The 24,149-nt window shown below is 44.2% G+C and overlaps 1 protein-coding gene across 1 annotated transcript in view; it reads right to left on the minus strand.

Annotated features, from left to right (window-relative positions):
* Positions 1 to 24,149, minus strand: part of LOC126355380 (uncharacterized) — a 233,594-nt gene that overhangs the window by 91,375 nt on the left and 118,070 nt on the right. The window contains exon 3 of the mRNA XM_050005674.1: positions 19,958 to 20,258. Coding sequence (XP_049861631.1) covers positions 19,958 to 20,258 — 301 coding nt within the window. The remainder of the gene's footprint in view (positions 1 to 19,957; positions 20,259 to 24,149) is intronic.

The raw sequence follows: 24,149 nt of genomic DNA on the forward strand, positions 1-24,149 counted from the left end.
GGAGCTCCATCGCAGTCTTTAACACTGGTAGCATGCCGCGACAGCGTGGACGTGAACCGTATGTGCAGATGACGGACATTGAGCGAGGGCGTATAGTGGGCATGCGGGAGGCCGGGTGGACGTACCGCCGAATTGCTCAACACGTGGGGCGTGAGGTCTCCACAGTACACCGATGTTGTCGCCAGTGGTCGGCGGAAGGTGCACGTGCCCGTCGACCTGGGACCGGACCGCAGCGACGCACGGATGCACGCCAAGACCGTAGGATCCTACGCAGTGCCGTAGGGGACCGCACCGCCACTTCCCAGCAAATTAGGGACACTGTTGCTCCTGGGGTATCGGCGAGGACCATTCGCAACCGTCTCCATGAAGCTGGGCTACGGTCCCGCACACCGTTAGGCCGTCTTCCGCTCACGCCCCAACATCGTGCAGCTCGCCTCCAGTGGTGTCGCGACAGGCGTGAATGGAGGGACGAATGAAGACGTGTCGTCTTCAGCGATGAGAGTCGCTTCTGCCTTGGTGCCAATGATGGTCGCATGCGTGTTTGGCGCCGTGCAGGTGAGCGCCACAATCAGGACTGCATACGACCGAGGCACACAGGGCCAACACCCGGCATCATGGTGTGGGGAGCGATCTCCTACACTGGCCGTACACCTCTGGTGATCGTCGAGGGGACACTGAATAATGCACGGTACATCCAAACCGTCATAGAACCCATCGTTCTACCATTCCTAGACCGGCAAGGGAACTTGCTGTTCCAACAGGACAGTGCACGTCCGTATGTATCTCGTGCCACCCAACGTGCTCTAGAAGGTGTAAGTCAACTACCCTGGCCAGCAAGATCTCCGGATCTGTCCCCCATTGAGCATGTTTGGTATTGGATGAAGCGTCGTCTCACGCGGTCTGCACGTCCAGCACGAACGCTGGTCCAACTGAGGCGCCAGGTGGAAATCGCATGGCAAGCCGTTCCACAGGACTACATCCAGCATCTCTACGATCGTCTCCATGGGAGAATAGCAGCCTGTATTGCTGCGAAAGGTGGATATACACTGTACTAGTGCCGACATTGTGCATGCTCTGTTGCCTGTGTCTATGTGCCTGTGGTTCTGTCAGTGTGATCATGTGATGTATCTGACCCTAGGAATGTGTCAATAAAGTTTCCCCTTCCTGGGACAATGAATTCACGGTGTTCTTATTTCAATTTCCAGGAGTGTACATAAAGTAATAAGAGATGATACTGATCCCCCATGGTAAACAACACAGGTCAGAACCTTGTTGGAGTAGCAACATAAAAAGCACGCCAAATTTAAAAGAACGCATAACTACCAAGATTTGCGAAGTTTTACCGAAGCTGGAAATTTAGCACGAACTTCAATGCAAGATACTTTTAATATTTTCCACACCGAAGCTTTTTCTCGAAATCTGGCAGAAAACCAAAGAGATTCTGGTCGTATGTAAAGTACACCAGCGGCAAGAGCCAATCAATACCTCGACTGCACGATAACAATGGTGATGTTAATGATATCAGTGCCACTAAGGCCGAGTTGCTTAACATTGCTTTCCGAAATGGCATCACAAAAGAAGACGAAGTAAATATTCCAGAATTCGAATCATGAATAAGTGCCAACTGAGTAGCTTAGAAATATATATTCTCAGTGTAGGAAAGCAGCTTAAAACACTTAATAAAGGCAAGGCGTCCGATCCAGACTATATATCAGTCAGATTCCTTTCAGACTATGCTCGGTACAGTAGCTCCATACTTAGTAGTCATATACACCCACTCACTCCTAGAAAGATCCGTACCCAAAGACTTGAAAGTTGCAAAAGTCACATCAATACTCAAGAAAGAAAAGAGGAGTAATCCGCTGAATTACAGACTCATATCACTAACGTCGATTTGCAGTAGGATTTTGGAACATGTACTGTGCTCGAACATTATTAATTAACTCTAAAGAAACTATTTATTAACAAATAGCCAACACGGATTTAGAAAATATCATTCTTGTGGAACACAGCTTTATTCTCACGAAGTAGTGAGTGTTTTCAACAGGAGACTTCAAACTGAGTCCATATTTTTAGATTTCCAAAGGGTTTCAGGAACCGTTCCTCACAAGCGACTTCTTGTCAATTTGTGTGCCTATGGAGTATCGTCTCAGTTGTTCGACTGGATTCGTGATTTCCTATAAGAAAGGTCACATTTCTTAATAACTGGCGGAAAGTCAGCGCGTGAAACGTAAGTGATATCTGGAGTTACCCAAGGAAGTTTTGTAAGCCCTCTACTATTCCTCGTCCACATAAACCATTTAGGAGACAATTTGAGCAGCCCTCTTAGAGTGAACCATTCACATGAGTTCTAAAAGGAATTTGCTAAATTTCGGTTAGACGATAAAGCATACAATTCTAAAGGCTGTAAATTCAACTAAATACTTAGGGATAATAATTACAAATTTGCTTCACAATTACAAATAACTTAAAGTGGAATGATCACATGAATAATGTTGTGAGATAAGCAAACAAAAGAGGTGATTTATTAGCAGAACACGTAGAATATGTTACAGGTCTACTAATGAGACTGCCTGCATTATGCTTGCCTGTCCACTTCTGGAGTATTAGTGTGCAGTGTGGAATCCGCCTCAGACAGGATTGACGGAGGACACCAAAAAGTTCAAAGAAGGGCAACTCTTTTTGCATTATCGAAAAATGGGAGAGAGAGTGCCATGGATATTGTGCGCCAGTCAGGGTGTCAGTCATTAAAACAAAGGCGTTTTTTCGCTCATGGAATTTCAATCACAAGCTTTCTGCTCAGAGTGTGAAAATATTTTTCTGGTGCCCACTTGCACAAGGAGAAATCATCATTATAACAAAATAGGAGAAATCAGAGCTCGCACGGAGAGTTTACGTGTTTTTTGTTTTGATTTTTTTTTCCTCGCGCGTTATCCGAGAGTTGAACAGTAGAGAAGTAGGTTGAAGATGGTTCAATGAACAATTTGCCAGATACTTAACTGTGATCTACAGATAATCCTGTAGATGTAGATATAATTTTCTCGTCCTTCCTGTGTCCAATCAACTGCTTCTCCGAATTGATTCCTTCTGTACTATAGTCATACGTTCATACGTGTCTGCTGGGTGTGACTACTCACATTCGACAATAATGTAGTTGGGAAATCGCTTAATATAAATAAGACACATTTATGAAATTCCATATACTCGTTAGTAGACATGTTATCACTGTTTTGGAAGAAAAACTGAGTGATATGACGGACGAGTTAGAACAGTACCGAAGACGAAACGGCCTGAAGCTGTTTGGCCTAACAGCAAATGAGGCGGAAGAAACAGACAACTTGCTCACACTGGTTAGAAGTCAAAAATTAGTTACTGAAGTAAGAATGGCAGACATTGACAGGAGCTATCGGCTGGAACGAAGAGTATCAGGTGCAACTAAACCTCGGCCAATAATTGAAAAGTTCATCTCATACCGAAAAAAGGCCGAGGTTTTTAGCCAGGAGAAAAAATTGGGAAAGGCAGGGCTTACAATAACTAAAGATATGATAGGCAATGGCTAATGATGTTGTAAAATACCATATACCATTTGAGCCTTCACAATGTGTGGACTCAGGGTGGCCCAGTAATTATGAAGAGCGCAGAGGGAAAGAAGATACACAAAAATATGACAGAACTGAATAGCATTAAGTGAAACTACTTGACGCAAAGTATATAGTTAACACATCTTGTCTTGATTTGCTGTGAACCTAGTGTAAGAACCGTTATTCTCTGACCACTCTCATGAAATTTTATATTGCCTCTGTGTTTGTACCTTTATCTGTCGGTCTTACTACATTAACCTTGACTGTAGCCATTACTTAATTTTAGTTACTGCTGCCACTATTTTTCTTTACCCCAAAAATTCTCTACCTTTTTGCTGCAATAGCACTGTGATTATTACTCTTTTCCTTGGTTGCGTTACTTACACAACTTATTGATTGTCTGGTCTAAACTGCCAATTACAAAAATCACAACCTGTGTTATTAATATTTTAGTAACTTATAATTCAATTTAGCTTTCTACGCTAATTTGTAATTATTAAATTACTTTGCTTGCGGCTTCAGCTCCGTAAATCATTTCTCTTTTTCTTTCAACCCTGAACTGTAAAATACAATAATTAGGCCTTCATTTCACCCTGAAGACAGAGAGCTGTTTGTCTCACAGTCGTCATTATCTCCACCATATTTTCTCACAACAAATACTGCTAATTCTCATACCTCTGTAATCCCAGAAAATCTTAACTTTGCTATCTCTTCTACTTCAGGGGTCGTAAGCAAGAATCTCTTTGCTGCGCGAAATGTCTGTCACCCCTGAGGTAAGCCTTTTCCCGAAATGCCCGTTATCTCCAACGGCTGTGGGGTAGCGTGCGTTAGAGCTGGTAACAGATCATTATTTGCACATTACAAAGTAATGAACCTTCTCTTCTGACAAAAAAGCTTTCACGTAAGACTCCAGTCCAAAACGTCGCTAAACACACACTGGTCCTCTGCATCTGTTTATCCATACATTTATTAGGTTCGACAGACCAAACGCGCATGATGGGGGCGTCGGTGCGTGTATACGACCTGACTCCAAACACAAAGTCTTAACCACGTCAAACACTACTGAAGAAAGACAGGCCGAATCCATGGTCATTGAAATAGGTGTACAGAGTCAGAAGTGCTTAACTAACGTGTTGCCTACAAGCCGCTATAAATCAGATCAACGACTTACTTTTAGTCAGAATTACATTCACTTCAATGACAGTACGAAGGTGTCATCGTAATAATGGGAGACATGAACACACAATTCTTGAGACACATCATCCACAAAAAAGCTAAGAAGATAGTGTAATTGCGACGACGTAAACATTCTTACGTTCTTTCATTACAACCTACACTCTATAAGTTGCACATTCACTCACTTCGCAACGAAAAGAAAAGATAGACCGAGTAAGAGATATAGGGCCAAACTTCTACTCCATGCCTCTCAGAAGAGTAGAAAATATTCCTGGTCTGCGCCTCCTAGCACTCAAAGCTCAAAGCTCAAATCGCATCACATTAAACATAAACACTGACGAAAAAAAAATCGCAACATACAAAAATTAATGTAGTGTAATGAAATGTCGAGAATACATTTGCCTAGTTAACGTATTTAAGTGATTAACAACGCAATATCGCAGGTTAATGCGAGTGCGAGAAAAGCATTCCAAATGTGAAACGCTGGTGCAGTATTAACCACTAAAACCGACAGAATGTTGAATGCAAGAATGGAAATGCGCCCGCATTGTGTTCCACAGGTGCCTGATATCAGTTTGTGGGATGGAGTTCCAAGTCAGTTGCACTTGGTTGGTCAGCATAGGGATAGGTAATGCTATACGTGTATGACGCTGGAGTTGTCATCCGATGACTTCCCATAAGCGCTCGGCTACTGATACAATACGTCTATATTCAGCAATTATATACAACCGCTCGCTCACAGAAATAGCCATACCCAAAGACTGGAAAAGTGCTCAAGCCACACCAATACCCACAAAGAGAAATAGGAGTAATCCGCTGAATTACAGACCCATATCACTATCGTCGATTTTCAGTAGGGTTTTGGAGCATTTACTGTATTCGAACATTATGAATTACCTCGAAGAAAACGATTTATTGACACATAACCAGCACAGATTCAGGAAATATCATTCTTGTTAAACACAACTAGCTCTTTATACTCATTAAATGATAAGTGCCATCGACAGAGGATGTCACATTGATTCCATATTTTTAGATTTTCAGAAGGCTTTAGACACCGTTCCTCACAAGCCTCAGTTGTGCGACTGGATTCATGATTACCTGTCAGAAAGGTCACATTTCGTAGTAATAGACGGAAAGTCATCGAGTGAAACAGAAGTAGTATCCGGCGCTCCCCAAGAAAATATCAAAGGCCCTCTATTTTCCTGATCTACATTAACGACGTAGGAGACAATCTGAGTAACCCACTTAGTTTGTTTGCAGATAAAGCTGCCATTTACCGTCTTGTAAAGTCATGAGATGACCAAAACGAATTGCAAAATGATTTACATAAGATATCCGTATGATGCGAAAAGTGGCAATTGACCCTGAATAAAGAAAAAAAAGAAAAGAAAAGAAACGTGAGTACTAAAAGAAACCCGCTAAATTTCGGTTACAAGATATGTCACACAAATCTCAATGCAACTACATACTTAGGGATTACAATTACAAATAACCTGAATTGGAACTATCACATAGATAATGTTGTGGATAGAGCAAACCAAAGACTGCGATTCATTGGCAGAACACTTAGAGGGTGCAACAGGTCTACTAAAGAGACTGCTTACACCACGCTTGTCCGCCCTGATCTGGAGAATTGCTGTGCGGTGTGGGATCCGCATAAGGGGGGACTGACGGATAAATAAAAAAAACAATAATAATAACTTAAACCACTCCGTCTACAGGCAACAAGTGGCCCATCGGGACCATCCGACCGCCGTGTCATCCTCAGAGGAGGATGCGGATAGGAGGGGCGTGGTGTCAGCACACCGCTCTCCCGGTCGTTACGATGATATTCTTGACCGAAGCCGCTACTATTCGGTCGAGTAGCTCCTCAATTGGCATCACGAGGCGAAAAAGTACAAAGAAGGGCAGCTCGTTTTGTATTATCGCGAAATAGGGGAGATAGTTCCACAGGCATGATACGTGAATTATAGTGGCAATCATCAGAACAAAAGAGTTTTTCATTGCGACGGGATCTTCTCATAAAATTTCAATCACCAGTTTTCTCCTCCGACTGCAAAAAAAGAAACATTCTGTTGGCACCCACCTACATGGGAGAAATGATCACTACGATAAAATGAGAGAAATCGGGGCTCGCTCAGAAAAAGTTAAGTTCTCTTTTTTCCCGCGTGCCGTTCGAGAGTGGAACGGTATAGAGACAGCTTGAAGATGGTTCATTGAACCCTCTGCCAGGCACTTTATTGTGAATATCAGAATAATCACGTAGATTTAGATGTAAAGGTTGAATACAATCTGGTGATCGATCATGTCAAGGTGACATGTCGATACTTTTTAGAGCATGTTGTGTTACAACAGCGGTATATAGTCGAGCATTGTGCTGTTGGAAAATACCCCCTGGAATGCTGCTCATGAATAGCAACACAACTGGTAGAAACACCCGACTGACTTACAAATTTGCAGTCGGCGTACGTGGGATAACCACGAGAGTGCCCGGTATCGAACGAAATCACATCCCAGACCACAACTGCAGGTGTAGATTCAGTGTGTTCAGCACGCAGATAAATAGATTGCATGCCATTACTGGCACCGTGATAGAATGAGCTTTCATGCTTTCTCCACCATGCCCTCCAATAAGTTCTCACTAGACACCACTGAAGTCGTAAATGGCGGTGGTTTGGGGTTATTGGAACACAACTTTCCCACTAGAGCACGCCCCGCTAAGCACAACAGCGCAGGCGTAGCGCTCGTCCGTCTCCACTCTACGTGATGGCGCTGCCATAAAGACAGACCAAATTCTGCTTCCGCCGATCCGCGTATTAATATGTAACACAGTCAATGAGATTGCTGCTAACGTAGAACCTTTTCTCCTCACGGATCACACTCGCGCAGTGATACCTGAACGCCCGAGGTATTATAACGAGTGTACAGACCTCCGATTAATCAGTCTGCATTAGTCTGCAGTCACGTTTCAGTCTGCGCCTAATAAGATTATCATATTCCTGTACATAGCCATGAAGATAAATGAATAGACACTTTGTCAAGTATCAGAGATATGTGAGAATAAGATCAACGTACCAAGACCAAAGGAACTTCAGATTGTCAATTGTAAACAGCATCCAGAATCAAGTTAAATAAATTCTATGCTTTTTATTATTTTAATAAATGTTTGTGAAGATTAATCAAGTTCTGGTTAAAGTTGGTTACCATCAATCTGCTACTCTAAGCGTGCAAGTGGCATTTCTATCGTCTAACCTAACGGCAGAAGATAAACACGCCATGATAAGACCACGAGACATATTGCTGCCACTCGCCTACTTCGTTAGAAGTGTGTACCGAAGGTCTTACAGTACAACCGGCCGCTGTGGCCGAGTGGTTCTAGGCGCTTCAGTCTGGAACCACGCGACCGCTACGGTCGCAGGTTCGAATCCTGCCTCGAGCATGGATGTGTGTGATGTCCTTAGGTTAGTTAGGTTTAAGTAGTTCTAAGTTCTAGGGGACTGATGACCTCAGATGTTAAGTCCCATAGTGCTCAAAGCCATTTGAACCATTTTTCTTACAGTACGCACAGCACACGAAGCCACGCTACAGGGCGTCTAGCTCAGAGCTGAAGTAACGGACTTGTAACAGTTCTTTGTGTCACTGTGGTGAAAGCTGCTGCTAAATTTGCTGCTGAAGGTGCAGTATGATGCGCCCGAACCACACGCTGAACAGCCGCGCAAGTGGCCGCGTGGTTCGAGGCGCTATGATACGGATTGCGCGGTCCCTCCCGCCGGAGGTTCGAGTCTTCCCTCGGGCCTGGCTGTGTGTGTTGTTCTTGGCATAAGTTAGTTTAAGTAGTGTGTAAGTCTAGGGACCGATGACCTCAGCAGTTCTGTCCTTAGGAATTCACGCTCATTTGAACATTTGATCACATTGAACACGATGGTCTTACGTCTCGGTAGTGACTGGTGGCTGTTCGGAGCCCGATCCTCTTGCGACCATACGTTCTCGTGACCACCGCTGCCAGCAATCATATTCAGTGGCTAATTCCTGCCCAGCTTTTCTACAGTAGCGCGGAAGGAACATCCACCTTCTCGTAGCCCTTTACGTGGCCTCATTCAAGCTCAGTGAGATGTTAATAATCACTTCTCTGTCGTATTAAAGGCATTCTTGACTAACATCAACTCCCCAAGTCCAATCTTAAACTAACTAACGCTAACGACCGTTTATTTAAAGCAAACCTGATTTGCGCTACTAGCTCCACTCTGATGCGACGGATGCGAAAATTCAATAGACATCATCTTTCAGCTGTAGAAACACGCCTGCAGACTTCCGTTAAGGTCACATATGTGTACAAGTACGCTTCCATACGTATAAACTGTGGAAGAAAAGTGCCTACTCTTTTGTTGAGGACTGAATTACATCAAATTATGGTCAATAGGAATACTGCTTGTAAACTTTTCAAGGCAAATTCGAGACCCGAACGTTATAAAGAACACAAAAAGCTGCAAAACATGGTATAGCAGTTAGTTCGTAATGCCAAAATCTTGCACTCTTGTTTCTTTGTGACAGCCAGGACTTTTTGGAAGAATCTCCGCAGCTTGGTTGATGGAATGGCAAAATAAGAAACCGATTTTCAAGTCCCTGCTGACGAGATGAATAAATTTTTCTGAGCACCAGTCAATCTCAAAGTATCAAAATACTGTCGTCCACAACTAACCACTATGCTTTCACCAAAAACTTGTAACAACAAATAAAACAAGGATAGCTACACTGACGGAAATAATCGAAACACCAAGAAGGAATTGTGTGACACAAACGAAAGTTGGTAGGCGTGTTTTAGTATCTGGAAGATATAACCTGTTCAAATTTTGCGCCATTGTATAAAAGTGGTACCACAATGCAAATCAGGTTTGCTTTCAGCACACAGTATAATGGTCGTGAGCGTTAGTTACCTTTGAAATTAGATGTGGTGAGTTGATGTTAGTCAACAGTGCCTATAAGATGACAAAGGCACCATTTTTTCCTTTATTGTTATTTAACACCTTTACAGAAGGTGGGCTGCCAGCAGCATACTACACCGCTCTTCAGCCACAAGTTTGACACATGAAAATACAATGAAGACACATAAGATATTGAACAAAGTGGCGGGCAAAAACAGAAGACACAGAAACAAAGAACACGAAGCCATTCACACTCGACGAATAACACACTAAAAACTGTCGGCACGGCGCACAAACACTGACGACTTCGACGGCACAGGCGAACGAAGGAGCGTGACGGCGAGGAACACTAAACACAAACACGATGGCACACACACGAGTAACATGGCGGTGATCACCGGCGCGTGAATGTCCAGTAACATATGCGAGTCCGGTGACCTGCTGAGAGGGGAAAAAGGGGGTGGGGGGGAGAGGGGAGAAGAAAGATGCCGATGTGAGAGGGAATAGGGGAGGAATGAAGGTAAGGGGTTAGGGGAAGCCCAGGGGAGGAGTGGGGAGAAAGGGAGGAGGGAGGGAAGGGGAAGAGAAGGGAGAGAGGGTGCTGGAAGAAAAAAAAACAGGAAGTGAGAGGATCAAAGTTGATAGGAAGGGTAAATGGAGGGAAGGAGGGCAGCATCATGGAGGGGGAGCTGGCAGAAGCCACCTCGGGAAAGGGTAAAGAGGGTGGAGAGATGGAGAGCAGGTGGGACATGGAAATACAGATGCTGCAGCAGATGGGGGTGGGAGAGGATGTGAGAGACAAGTGGATGAGGGGGATGTAGTTTATGGGGGGTGCATAGGATCCGTATCCATTTGAGGAAGAGGAGGAGGTGGGGGAATGGAATAAGATCGTACAGGATCCACGTGGGGGAGGGGAGACGGATATGATAGGTGAGGCGGAGTGCATGGCGTTCAAGGATTTGAAGGGATTTGTAAAAGGTAGGAGGGGCGGAGATCCAGGCAGGATGGGTGTAGCAGAGGATAGGGCAGATGAGGGACGGTGGAGGGGTCCAGACCACATGTACGGCCAGAAAGGAGCTTGAGGAGATGGATCCGGGAGCGTGAAAGGCACCACTATCAGCACCTCATTAAGTTTTAAAGAGGTCGTTCAATATGGCTACGAGAAGCAGAATGTTTCTTTTGCGATAGTGCAGAAAGACTTGGCAGGAATGTAGCCAACGTACATGACTGCTGGCAGTGGCGCTCACTACATGTATGGTCGCAAGACGACCGGGCTCTGGACAGCCACGTGGCACTACCGAAAGCGAAGACCACCGTGTTCGGCATCTGAAGCAGCAATTTGGCCAGCAGTTGGCACCACTGTGGCGTAACGAACTGTTACAAATCGGCTACTTCAAGGACAGCTTACAGCCAGACTCCTTGTAGCATACATTCCACTGACCCCAAACCGTCACTATTTAGGACTTCATTCGTGTCAAGCAAGATATCGCCGGTGGTCAGGGTGGAGGTCTGTAGTGTGTTATAATGAAGCCAGTTCCGCCTCCGTGCCAATTATGGATTTGTGTTGATTAGAAGGAGACTAGTTAAGGTTCTGCAACCAATCTGTCTGCGTGCTGTCGGGGCTTGATATCGTATGGCACCAGGACGACTCTCATGAACTCCCAGGCACCCTGACTGAAAAACTGTACGTCTACCTGTTGTGCTTCCATTAATGAACAGCATTCCAGGGGGTATTTTCCAACTGGATAACTTTCATCTACGTACCGCTGTTGTGACCAAACATGCTTTACAGAATGTCGAAATGTTGCCTGGGACTTCTTTATCAACAGATCTGTCCCCAGTCGAGTACATATGAAACATCATCGGTCGACAACACTAACATCATCCATATACGGCATTAACCGTCCCTTTTCTTGACCGACCAAGTGCAACAGGCATCGAACTCAATCCTACAAACTGACATCCACCACCTGTACAACAGAACGGATGCTCATTTGCATACTTTATTCAACATTCTGGCAGTTACACCTGTTATTAATGTACTAGCATTTTACATTTCCAATGGCTTATCCCGAGCTTACATTAACCTATGATCTTCTAATCATCACTTACCTAGACAAGCAGTTGCTGACAAGTGTGAAAATTACCGACTATCAGTTTAAAAAGTCGTGGTTGCAAAACACTAACACGAATTCCATACGGAATAACGGAAAAAGTGATAGAAGCTGATCTCGGGAAAGGTCACATTGGACTTCGGAGAAAAGATTCAAAGTGGACCCTACGACTTATCTTAGAACATATGTTAAGGAAAAGGAAATCTGCATTTGTAACATTTGTAGACTCAGAGAAAGCTTTTGACAATGTTGACTGGAATACTCTCCTTGAAATTCTGAAATTAGCGAGGCTAAAATATAGGGTGCGAAAGGGTATTCACAACTTGTATAGAAACTAGTCGGCAATTATAAGAGTCGACGGGCTGCAACTTCTCCATAGACATGACGCCTCATTGAGAGTATCCCCGGCAGAACGCCGGCCTCGGTGGACGTGCGGTTCTAGGCACTGCAGTCCCGAACCGCCGGACTGCTACGGTCGCAGGTTCGAATCCTGCCTGGATGTGTGTGATGTCCTTAGGTTAGTTAGGTTGCAGTAGTTCTGCGTTCTAGGGGACTGATGATCTAAGATGTTAAGTCCCATAGTGCTCAGAGCCATTTGAACCCGGCAGAACTCTAGCCATAACAAAGGCGAAGGGTGGAGACACTCTATGTTAATGTACACAAATAGGTATCTGTGTACTTTGGATCAGAGAGTTTATTTGTAACGTAAAATATGTACCACGTGTTGGAGTATGAAACCGGAATTTTGCTGCAATAATCACACATCTGTTGTTTCAAACTGATACCGAGCGAAGTGGCGCAGTGGGTAGCACACTGGACTCGCATTCGGGAGGACGACGGTTCAATCCCGTCTCCGGCCATCCTGATTTAGGTTTTCCGTGATTTCCCTAAAATCGCTTTAGGCAAATGCCAGGACGGTTCCTTTGAAAGGGCACGGCCGATTTCCTTCCCAATCCTTCCCTAACCCGAGCTTGCGCTCCGTCTCTAATGACCTCGTTGTCGACGGGACGTTAAACACTAACCACCACCACCATGATAAACTGATAAACAGTATTATATTCAAAATAATCTCCATTGCTATTTATAAATTTCTCTCACCTCTCCGGAAGGCTAAGAATACTACGTGAAAGAAACGGTCCTTCTTTTGAAGCGAACCAGTAAGCGAGCCATTTTCATACGAGCTGAAGCGTTGTTCAGCGAGAGCGTGTTCCAGTGATGCGAATAGATGATAATCGGAGGAGCCAAGTGTGGAGACTAAGCAGTGTGCCCTAGTATTTTACAACTGAACGCCTCGATCGTTTCCCTGTCCCGTTTTGCTGTGTCTGATGGGCCGTTATCATGGAACAGTATAACTTTGTGTTGCCTTTTTCCATATTCCGTTCGTTTTCCACGTAATTCTCGATTTAAATGGATCATTTTCTGTTGGTAGCGATCAGCGTTAACAGTTTCGACAGGTTTTAGCAGCTCATACTAGATGACACACTTCTGATTTCAGCAAACACAGAGCACTCTCATCTTTCCAAAGCGGTTTGGTCTTGCAGTGGATGTCGATGGTTTGCCTGTATTACGGCGTTTAGGATTCTCAAAATATATCCATTTTTTTATCACCTGTCACTATCCGATGGAGAAACGAGTTCCTTTTGTATCTGGTGGGCAGCATTTCACAAGTGGTCTTTCGGTTTGCTTGCTGTCTTTCATTCAGTTCGTGTGGAATCCATTTTCTCACCTTCTGCGCCTTTTCTATAGCTTTCAACCGAAGAGAAACGGCTTTCTGCATCACATTCAGTTGTTTCGCGAGTTCCTGTTGAGCCTGAGTATCATCTTCATCCAACAAAACCAGTAATTCGTTGTCTCCGAACTTTTTCGGTGGTTTACCACGCTCGTCGTTTCTCACGTCAAAATCACTACTTTAGAATGTTTTGAACCACTCGAAACACCGTGTTTTTCCGAGAGCATGTTCGCCGAAACTTCGACAAGCATTCAATAGTATTCTGCAGCAGTTTTCTTCAAATTGATAACAGAAAACCAATGCAGTCCGCAAATCGTAGTTCGTAGGCACAAAACTCGGCATGTTTCGGATTTAAAACAGATACCGATATACGGAACTTGGGTTACTGTGTGTTGACATTAGCCGTCAGCCGTTACAGGAAGCAGATGGGGCTGCAAACACGGTCTCACGGGCCCTACATTGACGGCTTGCACCATCTATAGGGAAATTTCGCTTTCATACTTCTACGCCTGATAAATTGCCTGGTTGGATATAACAGAGGGCCCTAAAGCCGTAGTCTTGTCAGATGAAGTAAATACATAAACAAATAAATGAAAAAGTATTCCTTCTTTTCTTTCCAGTATTACTGTATTATATCGAGGTGGGTATAGAACGTACTGAAACGCATCTGACACTGTGATCATGTTCCATTTGAATGATGAAGTCATCTGTTTTTAAGGTGTGTGATCATTCAGACTTGGCTTGTAGTAATTCCATGGAAATGTCTTGGTCGCTAAATACTTTATTTGTGATGCGTTTCGAGTAATCATCATCAGATAACTGTGGCTAAAATGAATGCAAAAGGCAACATTAGAGAAGCACATAAATAAATACTGGAAAACCAATGTAACAACAGGAACGAAAGTACACGTTGAGTATAAATTCTTACAATATGCTTAGGAAAGCTCATACAAGTGATCAATACAAGAAAAATTTACACTCTCATGTGCAATTGCTGTTAAGCGTATTTTCAAAACACGTTACGTTGAGACGTCATATGCCAGACTGGAGGAATCAGAATCGAGAACCGTGTTACCCCAACACCTGCCTATTTCCCCGTTCAACTCACCCTTAGCAATCACTTCTTTCCACCTTATCTGCCCCATCACCTCTATCTATGTTATCCCCAGTCCGTCCTGACACTGTGTAAATTTGTGCTCTCAACAGGTTAACAAGTGCATGCTTCTTTTTGAAAAATAATAGAAAATGCATATTGTCTTCCATTATAATGATGACCTTTCCACTGTTGTTTCTCGATTGAGTATTTGGACACTGTGCCTAGTGTGCTGTACGTTCTTTGTATATGTCACTTGATAGGTTTTATTCATAACGTATGCAACGTTTTTATATTTTTTAATTGATGATGTGACGCTCATTAAAAAAAGCTGTAACGTGATAGGCGATGTTTACCATGTTTTGTGTATTGTAAACGGCTGTGTCGTGGTATGTTACGACGTTTCAGATCAACACTACCTGGCGGCAAGTTGAAGTAATACGGTTCTCATGCATGCTGCCTCCAGTGTGGCATGCGACGTCTCACAGAAACGTCTTTTGAAAATACGCTTAACGGCAATTGCATCTGAGAGTGTACATTTTTCTTGTATTGCTCACTTGTATGAGCTCCCCTAACCATATTGTAAGTATTTACATTCACTGTGTATTGGTGTAAAATTGGTCGTACAGTATTTATATACACCTGAAGAGCCATAGAAAGTAGTACGCCTTCCTAATATCGTGCAGGACCCCAGCGACCATGCAGAAGTGACGCAACACGACGTGGCATGGACTTGACTAATGTCTGAATTAGTGCTGGAGGGAAATGACTCCATGATTCCTGCCTTAAGGCAGGAACAGCACGTTGTAATGCATCCCATATATGCTCAGTAATGTTCATGTGTGGGGAGACTGGTGACCAGCGGAAGTGTTTAAACCCGCAAAAGTGTTCCTGGAGCCAATCTGTAGCAATTCTGAACGTATGGGGTGTCGCATTGTCGTTCTGGAATTCGTCACGTCCGTCTAAATGCACAATGGACGTGAATGTATACATGTGATCAGACAGGATGCCTACGTACGTGTCACCCGTCAGAGGCGTGTCTAGACGTATCAGGGTTCGCATATTACTCCAACTGGACACGCCCAACACTATTACAGAGTCTCCACCGGCTTGAACAATCCCCTGCTGATATACAGGCTCCATGGATTCATGAGGTTGCCTCCATACCCGATACGTCCATCCGCTCGATACAATTTGAAACGAGACTCGTCAGATCACGCAACATGTTTCCAGTCATCAAAAGTCCAATGTCGGTGTTGAAAGGGCCCAGGCGAGGCGTAAAGCTTTGTGTCGTGCAGACATCAAGGGTACCCGAGTGGGCCTTCAGTTCGATGTTTCGTTGAATGGTTCGCACGCTGACACTTGTTGATGGCCCAGCATTGAAATCTACAGCAATTTGCGGAAGGGTTGCACTTCTGTCAAGTTGAACGATTCTGTTCAGCCGGTGGTGGTCCCATTTTTGCTTGATCTTTTTCCTGCGACAGCGATTTCGGAGATTGGATGTTTTACTGGATTCCTGATATTCTCTCTACACTCGTGAAATGGTCGTACGAGAAAATCGTCACTTCGTCGCTACCTCGGAGCTGGTGCGTCCCATCGCTCGTGCGCCGATAGTAACACCACGTTAAAACTCTCTCGAATCTTGATAGCCTACCATTGCAGCAGCAGTAACCGATCTAACAACTACGTCTTAGACGGGGCGGTCCATTGATCGAGACCGGGCCAAATATCTCACGAAATAAGCGTCAAACGAAAAAACTACAAAGAACGAAACTTGTCTAGCTTGAAGGGGGAAACCAGATGGCGCTATGCTTGGCCCGCTAGATGGTGCTGCCATAGGTCAAACGGATATCAACTGCATTTTTTAAAGTAGGAACCCCCATTTTTTATTATATGTTCTTGTTGTACGTAAAGAAATATGAATGTTTTAGTTGGACCACTTCTTTCGCTTTGTGATGGATGGCGTTGTAATAGTCACAAACAAGTCACAAACATATGGCTCGCAATTTTAGACGAACAGTTGGTAACAGGTATTTTTTTTTTAAATTACAATACAGAACGTAGGTACGTTTCAACATTTTATTTCGGTTGTTAAAATGTGATACATGTACCTTTGTGAACTTATCATTACCTGTAAATACCACATTAATGCAATAAATGCTCAAAATGATGTCCGTCAACCTCAATGCATTTGGCAATACGTGTAACCACATTCCTCTCAACAGCGAGTAGTTCGCCTTCCGTAATGTTCGCACATGAAATTGACAATGTGCTGACGCATGTTATCTGGCGTTGTCGGTGGATCACGATAGCAAATATCCTTCAACTTTCCCCACATAAAGAAATCCGGGGACGTCAGATCCAGTGAACGTGCGGGCCATGGTATGGTGCTTCGACGACCAATCCACCTGCCATGAAATATACTATTGAATACCGCTTCGACCTCACACGAGCTATGTGCCGGACATCCATCATGTTGGAAGTACATCGCCGTTTTGTCATGCAGTGAAACATCTTGTAGCAACATCGGTAGAACATTACGTAGGAAATCAGCATACATTGCAGCATTTAGACTGCCATCGATAAAATGGAGCCCAATTATCCATCCACCCACAATGCAGCACCATACGTTAACCCGCCAAGGTCGCTGATGTTCCACTTGTTTCAGCGATCGTAAATTTTATGTTGCGGGTGCCCAATAGTGAATATTATGCCGGTTCACGTTGCGGCTGTTGGTCAATGACACTTCGTCGCTAAATAGAACGTGTGCAAAAAATCTGTCATCGTCCCGTAATTTCCCTTGTGCCCAGTGACAGAACTGTACACGATGTTCAAAGTCGTCGCCTTGCAATTCCTGGTGCATAGAAATATGGTACGGGTGCAATCGACGTTGATGTAGCGTTCTCAACACCGAAGTTTTTGAGACTCCCGATTCACGCGCAATTTGTCTGCACTGATGTGCGGATTAGCCACTACAGCAGCTAAAACACCTACTTGGGCATCATCATTTGTTGCAGGTCTTGGTTGACGTTTCACATGTGGCCGAACACTTCCTGTTTCCTTAAATAACGTAACTATCCTGTGAACGGTCCGGACACTTTGATGATATCGTCCAGGATACCGAGCAGCATACATAGCACACGACCGTTGGGCGTTTTCATCACGATGGCCATACATCAACACGATTTCAACCTTTTACGAAATTGGTAAACGATCCATTTTATCACGGTTAATGTATCACGAAGCAAATACCGTCCGTACTGGCGGTGTGTCACGTGATACCACGTACTTAAACGTTTGTGACTATTACAGCACCAACATCAGAAAGCGAAAAAAGTGCGCCAACTAAAACATTCATATTTCTTTACGGACTACACGAATATGTAATAAAAATGGAGGTTCCTGTGATGTCACCGCTAGACACCACACTTGCAAGGTAGTAGCCTTTAAATTGGCCTTGGTCCGTTAGTATACGTCGGACCCGCGTGTCGCCACTATCAGCGATTGCAGACCGAGCGCCGCCACACGGCAGGTCTAGTCTAGAGAGACTCCCAAGCACTCGCCCCATTTGTACAGCCGACTTTGCTAGCGATGGTTCACTGTCTACTTACGCTCTCATTTGCAAAGACGACAGTTTAGCATAGCCTTCAGCTATGTCATTTGCTGCGACCTAGCAAGGCGCCATATTCTTCAAGAATGTATTTTGAACAGATAATATTGTGACTAATGTACCGTCAAGAGCGACGTTCATAATTAATGGATTAAAGTTAAGTATCAAACTAATTACGTCCGCTTCCTGAATTCTCATTCCTTGTCATGTTCCAGACCCCACGCCAGTCTGCGTGATCTAAAACGCGTGCATTTCGGCCTCCACTCGTAACACGGTGTAGGCTCTTCTGCTAACACAAAAGTTCCTATTTAAAAAAACGCAGTTGATATCCGTTTGACCTATGGTAGCGCCATCTAGCGGGCCAACGATAGCGCCATCTGGTTTCCCCCTTCAAGCTAGACGAGTTTCGTTCTTTATAGTTTTTTCGTTTGATGCTTATTTCGTGAGATATTTGGCCCAGTCGCTATCAATCGACCACCCTGTATAGACGTTGCCGACAGCAGCGCCGTATTCTGCCTGTTTACATATCTCTGTATTTGAATACGTATGCCTATACCAGTTTCTTTGACGCTTCAGTGTATAAGCTTCTCTAATTTTGTCTTTTGTGTTAATTTTGGCTTCAGTTATCTGATGATCATATATTTATAACGCATCATAAATAGAGTGCTGGGCGTTCAAGAAGTCTCCAAGGAATAATCATATGCAACTGTGATTAGGACTGTGTACGATGCACGATCTGTATAATATGTGAAGTCATTTCAGTATCGTACTTTTGCTCCAGAGGTATTTGTTTTTAATTTTTTGTTGTTATGCTGTAATATATTGAGCAAGCAGTGCAGGAAACAAAAGAAAAATTTGGAGTAGGTATTAAAATCCATGGAGAAGAAATAAAAACTTTGAGGTTCGCCGATGACATTGTGATTCTGTCAGAAACAGCAAAGGACTTGGAAAAGCAGTTGAACGGAATGGATAGTGTCTTGAAAGGAGGATACAAAATGAACATCAACAAAAGTAAAACGAGGATAATGGAATGTAGTCGAATTAAGTCGAGTGATGCTGAGGGAATTAGATTAGGAAATGAGACACTTAAAGTAGCAAAGGAGTTTTGCTATTTGGGGAGCAAAATAACTTATGATGGTCGAAGTAGCGAGGATATAAAATGTAGACTGGCAATGGCAAGGAAAGCGTTTCTGGATAATAGGAATTTGTTAACATCGAGTATAGATTTAAGTGTCAGGAAGTCATTTATATAAGTATTTGTATGGAGTGTAGCCATGTATGGAAGTGAGACATGGACGATAAATAGTTTGGACAAGAAGAGCATAGAAGCTGTCGAAATATGGTGCTGCAGAAGAATGCTGTAGATTAGATGGGTAGATCACATAACTAATGAAGAGGTATTGAATATGATTGGGGAGAAGAGAAGTTCGTGGCACAACTTGACAAGAAGAAGGGATAGGTTGGTAGGACATGTTCTGAGGCATCAAGGGAACACCAATGTAGTATTGGAGGGCAGCGTGGAGGGTAAAAATGGTAGAGGGGGACCAAGAGATGAATATACTAAGCAGATTCAGAAGGATGTAGGCTGCAGTAGGTACTGGGAGATGAAGCTTGCACAGGATAGAGTAGCATGGAGAGCTGCATCAAACCAGTCTCAGGACTGAAGGCCACAACAACATGCTGTAATAATTCGTAGACTGCGTTGTTGTGTGGGATAGAAATGGGTTACCTTGTGGTTTTCCAGAAGCTCTGTGATGCTGGAGCTCAGGTGTTCGCCTTTCATATTTTGGCACGTAACTTGGCACGTCGGCTGGATGCCGCAGGACTGTGTCCCGTAGGTGCGCACGGCGACGACGTCGGCTACGGGTGGGGCGTCGATGTCGGCGCGTCTGCCGCCGTGCGGGTGCGTCTCCGAGTCTACGTCGTCGTCTCTGTCCCCGGAAGGAGCCATCAGCTGCAGCAGCGCCACCAGCCCGAGCAGCGAGATGGCGAGCCAGCAGGCGGCCACCAGCATCCACACGCGCCGCCTCCTGCGGGCCCCAGACACACACTCACACTCCTCTGCCCTCACACTGTGCAGGGCGTGCAGCCGACCGAAGCCGTTTTCATTTTCAATAGATAAATACCTAACCGGAACGAGAAGCGCTTCTATCATAGCACAAAAAAGGCGAATGTACCTGGGAAGAATTATGGATGTAAACGAAGGGAATTAGCTTTTCGACTTGTATGGCAGCGTCAAATAAATTTATATCAAATCATCTTGACATATTCGCGACTTTTTTGCATCGTGTCAAGTAAAGTAACGTATTACACTGCCGAAAAAAATTACTAAGCCTGGAAAGACGACGTAGATTCTGATGCGATAACGGCATGCCGACTCGTGAAATGTTCGTACGGGAAAAACCTCATCGCTACCTCGGAGAGGCTGCGTCCCATCGCTCGTGCGCCGATAGTAACACCATGTTAAAACTTTAGATGTACTTACGAGGGTCACTCCAAAAGAAATGCACACTATTTTTGTAAAAATACAGTTTTCATTCTGCGTGTGTGAAAGTTTTACAGTGTGTAGATACATCCTTCCCGCTTGTTTTCAAACTTAGTTCAACCAGTTCCCGTGAATGGCGCCGTCACAGCATGTCTTCAAGATGGCTGCTACACTTTACGTTCGTCCTTCGACCATAAATATAATAGACTGGCCCTGACGTAATTTTCGTGGCTCCAACATCTCTGGGCTGAAGTCACGGGAATGTTGGTAAAACATGGTTGTTTCGTGTTGCGGTTATGGCTGTACTCAGCGTTTTGTCGGGGGAAATGGCATTACATTTCACGTGTAAGTGTTTCTATGATAGGGCAGATGCGTTTATTGAAATCTCCTGAAGTGACCTTTATATGTTTTTACACTTGAAAAAGAGTATCACGTAAATTAAAATGTTGAAAGTAATGCCTGTAATGCCAGACTCATATTACATTTTGGAAAGTATCTGTGATAATTCGGTTACAGAATTAAGTATAACTGTTTCTCGTTCCTACTCATAGGTTCCCTAAGGATGAAAACCGAAGACAGCTTTGGATTCAGGCCCTGAAACGGAAAAACTTTAAGCCATCTGCACATACGGCCTTCGCTCGAAGCACTTCGAGGAGAAGTGTTTTGATACGTTAGTTATTATTTAGATGTATATTTATAATTTATATTTACAATGTCTATCATTTTTAAACCTGATGTTTTTATAGGGCTAAGTCTGGAGGGAACTGACTAAGTAGTGATGCTATCCCGACACTTTTTGATTTGCCGGAGCATATGAAATCCAAGAGACCTAACCTCCGTAAATCACACGCTAGAAGGCGTTCGTTAGATGATGCCTCGTCTTCTGAAATCTGTGCTTCCAATGCCTGTAAGTCTGAATGATGTTAGAATGTGTGTGAAAACTGCGAGTTAGTAAAATGTTGTATTAGAATAGAACTGTAGCACGTTAAGTTAAGTGCCATTTCGGACATGCTTCGCCCACAAATTATACCTCAAGACATGCATTTTTGTTTTTTTCACAGCGACGTTATGTGACATGGAAACGAACACCACGAAAAAGAAAAGTTTCAGGTATATTGGCTACTGTGAACAAATCCAGGTCAAATGTATTTCTGGCATAATTTTTCGCAAATAAAAAAGTAATTTTTGTTGGAAGCGTTTGGCAGTCAACAGAGAAATGTGGGGAAAATACGATACAAACATAGGATGGCAGACCGCTGATTTGAAATCCCGCCACGTTTTGCCAACAGTCACGTGATTTATGTTGGAGCCACACCAGCCCTGTAGCTTCTGCACAGCAAGGTCAGTCTACTAGTATCTATGGTCGAAGCGTTCGTCATAAGCAACGTGCTGTCATAGAATTCCTGTGCCGTGGAAACGAGACAATGGGAAACATCCACAAGAGGTTGAAAAAGGTGTATGGAGATGCTGCTGTCGATCGCAGTACAGCTAGTCGTTGGGCGAGCAGGTTACGTGAAGAAAGCGGGCACGGCAATATTGAGGATTGTCCTCGCAGCGGCGGGCCTCGTACTGCACACACTCCAGACAATATGCAGACAGTTAACGAATTGGTGACTGCTGGCAGACCCATCACGGTGAACGAATTGTCACGCTACTTTGGGATAGAGGAAGGAAGTGTTTTCAGAATACTGAAAGTGTTGGCGTTAAAAATGGCTTGTGGCAGGTGGTTCCCAGGATGTTGACAGTGGCTCACAAAGAAACAAGAAAAACGGTATGCAGCGAACTTTTGGAACAAGAAGCATTCAATGGAGTGGCATCATGCAAATTCACCCAAGAAAAAACCACACCTTCTGTTGGAAAAGTTATGGCTATGGTGTTTTTCAATCCCGAAGGACTAATGCTTGTGGACATCATGCCAAGTGGAACCACCATAAATTCTGATGCATATGTGACGACACTGAAGAAACTTCAATCTCGACTGAGTGGTGTTCGACCACATCGCCAAAAGCAGGATGTTTTGTTGTTGCACAACAATGCACGGACACATGTCAGTCAAAAAACCACGAAAGCGATCACAAAACTCGGATGGACAACACTGAAACACCAGCCTTACAGTCCTGACCTGGCTCCATGTGACTATCATCTCTTTGGGAAAGTGAAAGACTCTCTTGGTGGAACAAGGTTCGAAGATGATGACTCTCTGGTGCACGCTGCCAAACAGTGGCACCAACAGGTTGGTCCAGAATTTGACCGTGCGGGTATACAGGCGCTAGTTCCAAGATGGCGTAAGGCAGTTGAGAGGGATGAAAATTATGTGGACAAATGAAAATATTGTTCCTAAAGGATGTATCTACACACTGTAAAACTTCCAAACGTCGCCGCCAACAGATAGCGTAGTGCCACACCTACCAGAATGTCTTCTGTGTTCACCCTTTAATAGGGAATGCTCTCAGCCAGACGGCTTAGTGTGGTGCAGACGTGTGAAGCAAGAAGGCAACCATGTCAGAGATGCACTCGTGCTTCCTACCGGCAACTGAGCGAGTTTGAAAGAGGTCAAATTGTGGTCGTCGAATTGGTGGAGTGACTTTTCCGAGAATTGGAACACATTGCTGTATCAGTTGTCAACGATGCTGGTATGAATGGTCACATGAACGTTCTCAAACTATTACACGAGGTTCTGGACGCCAACGCAGTAGAGACGCCCGCCAGGATTCACCGTATTGCAGGGACACCAGTGGCACATGGTACAGCTACCAAAGCACAGATATGAGGGCTTGTAAGCCCAGGCGTGTCAACATGAGCTGTTGCGAGCCGCTTATTAGCACTGGGACTATTGGCACAGCCAGAGCATCGACAAACACGGCTCGGCTGGCGCCTTCAGAAGATCACTTGGAAGATGGAATGGCGCACCGTAATCTTCAGCGATGAAAGCAGATTCTGCCTAGATGAAGATGAACCTCGTCTGTGCGTACGACCCAGACCTGGTGAGCGCTGTCTTGTAGAGTGCACTAATTCGAAACATACTGGCAGCGGTTCTAGGCGCTACAGTCTGGAACAGCGTGACCGCTACGGTCGCAGGTTCGAATCCTGCCTCGGGCATGGATGTGTGTGATGTCCTTAGGTTAGTTAGGTTTAAGTAGTTCTAAGTTCTAGGGAACTGATGACCTCAGAAGTTAAGTCCCATAGTGCTCAGAGCCATTTCAACCACCCTTTTTTTTTTTTTTTTTTTTTTTTTTTTTTTTTTTTTTTTTTTTTTTTTTTTTTTTGCGCCACAGTCCTTACGGTCCGGAGTGAGATAAGCTACAACTCCCGTACACTTTTTGTGTATCTGGTGGGGACTGTAACCAGCGTTCGGTTATTGTAGAATGTTGTTACATCCATCCAAAAAATGTTCAAATATGTGTGAAATCTTATGGGACTTAACTGCAAAGGTCAT

This window comes from Schistocerca gregaria, chromosome 3 (assembly GCF_023897955.1).
Source record: "Schistocerca gregaria isolate iqSchGreg1 chromosome 3, iqSchGreg1.2, whole genome shotgun sequence".
In the NCBI taxonomy this organism is placed as follows: Eukaryota; Metazoa; Arthropoda; class Insecta; order Orthoptera; family Acrididae; genus Schistocerca; species Schistocerca gregaria.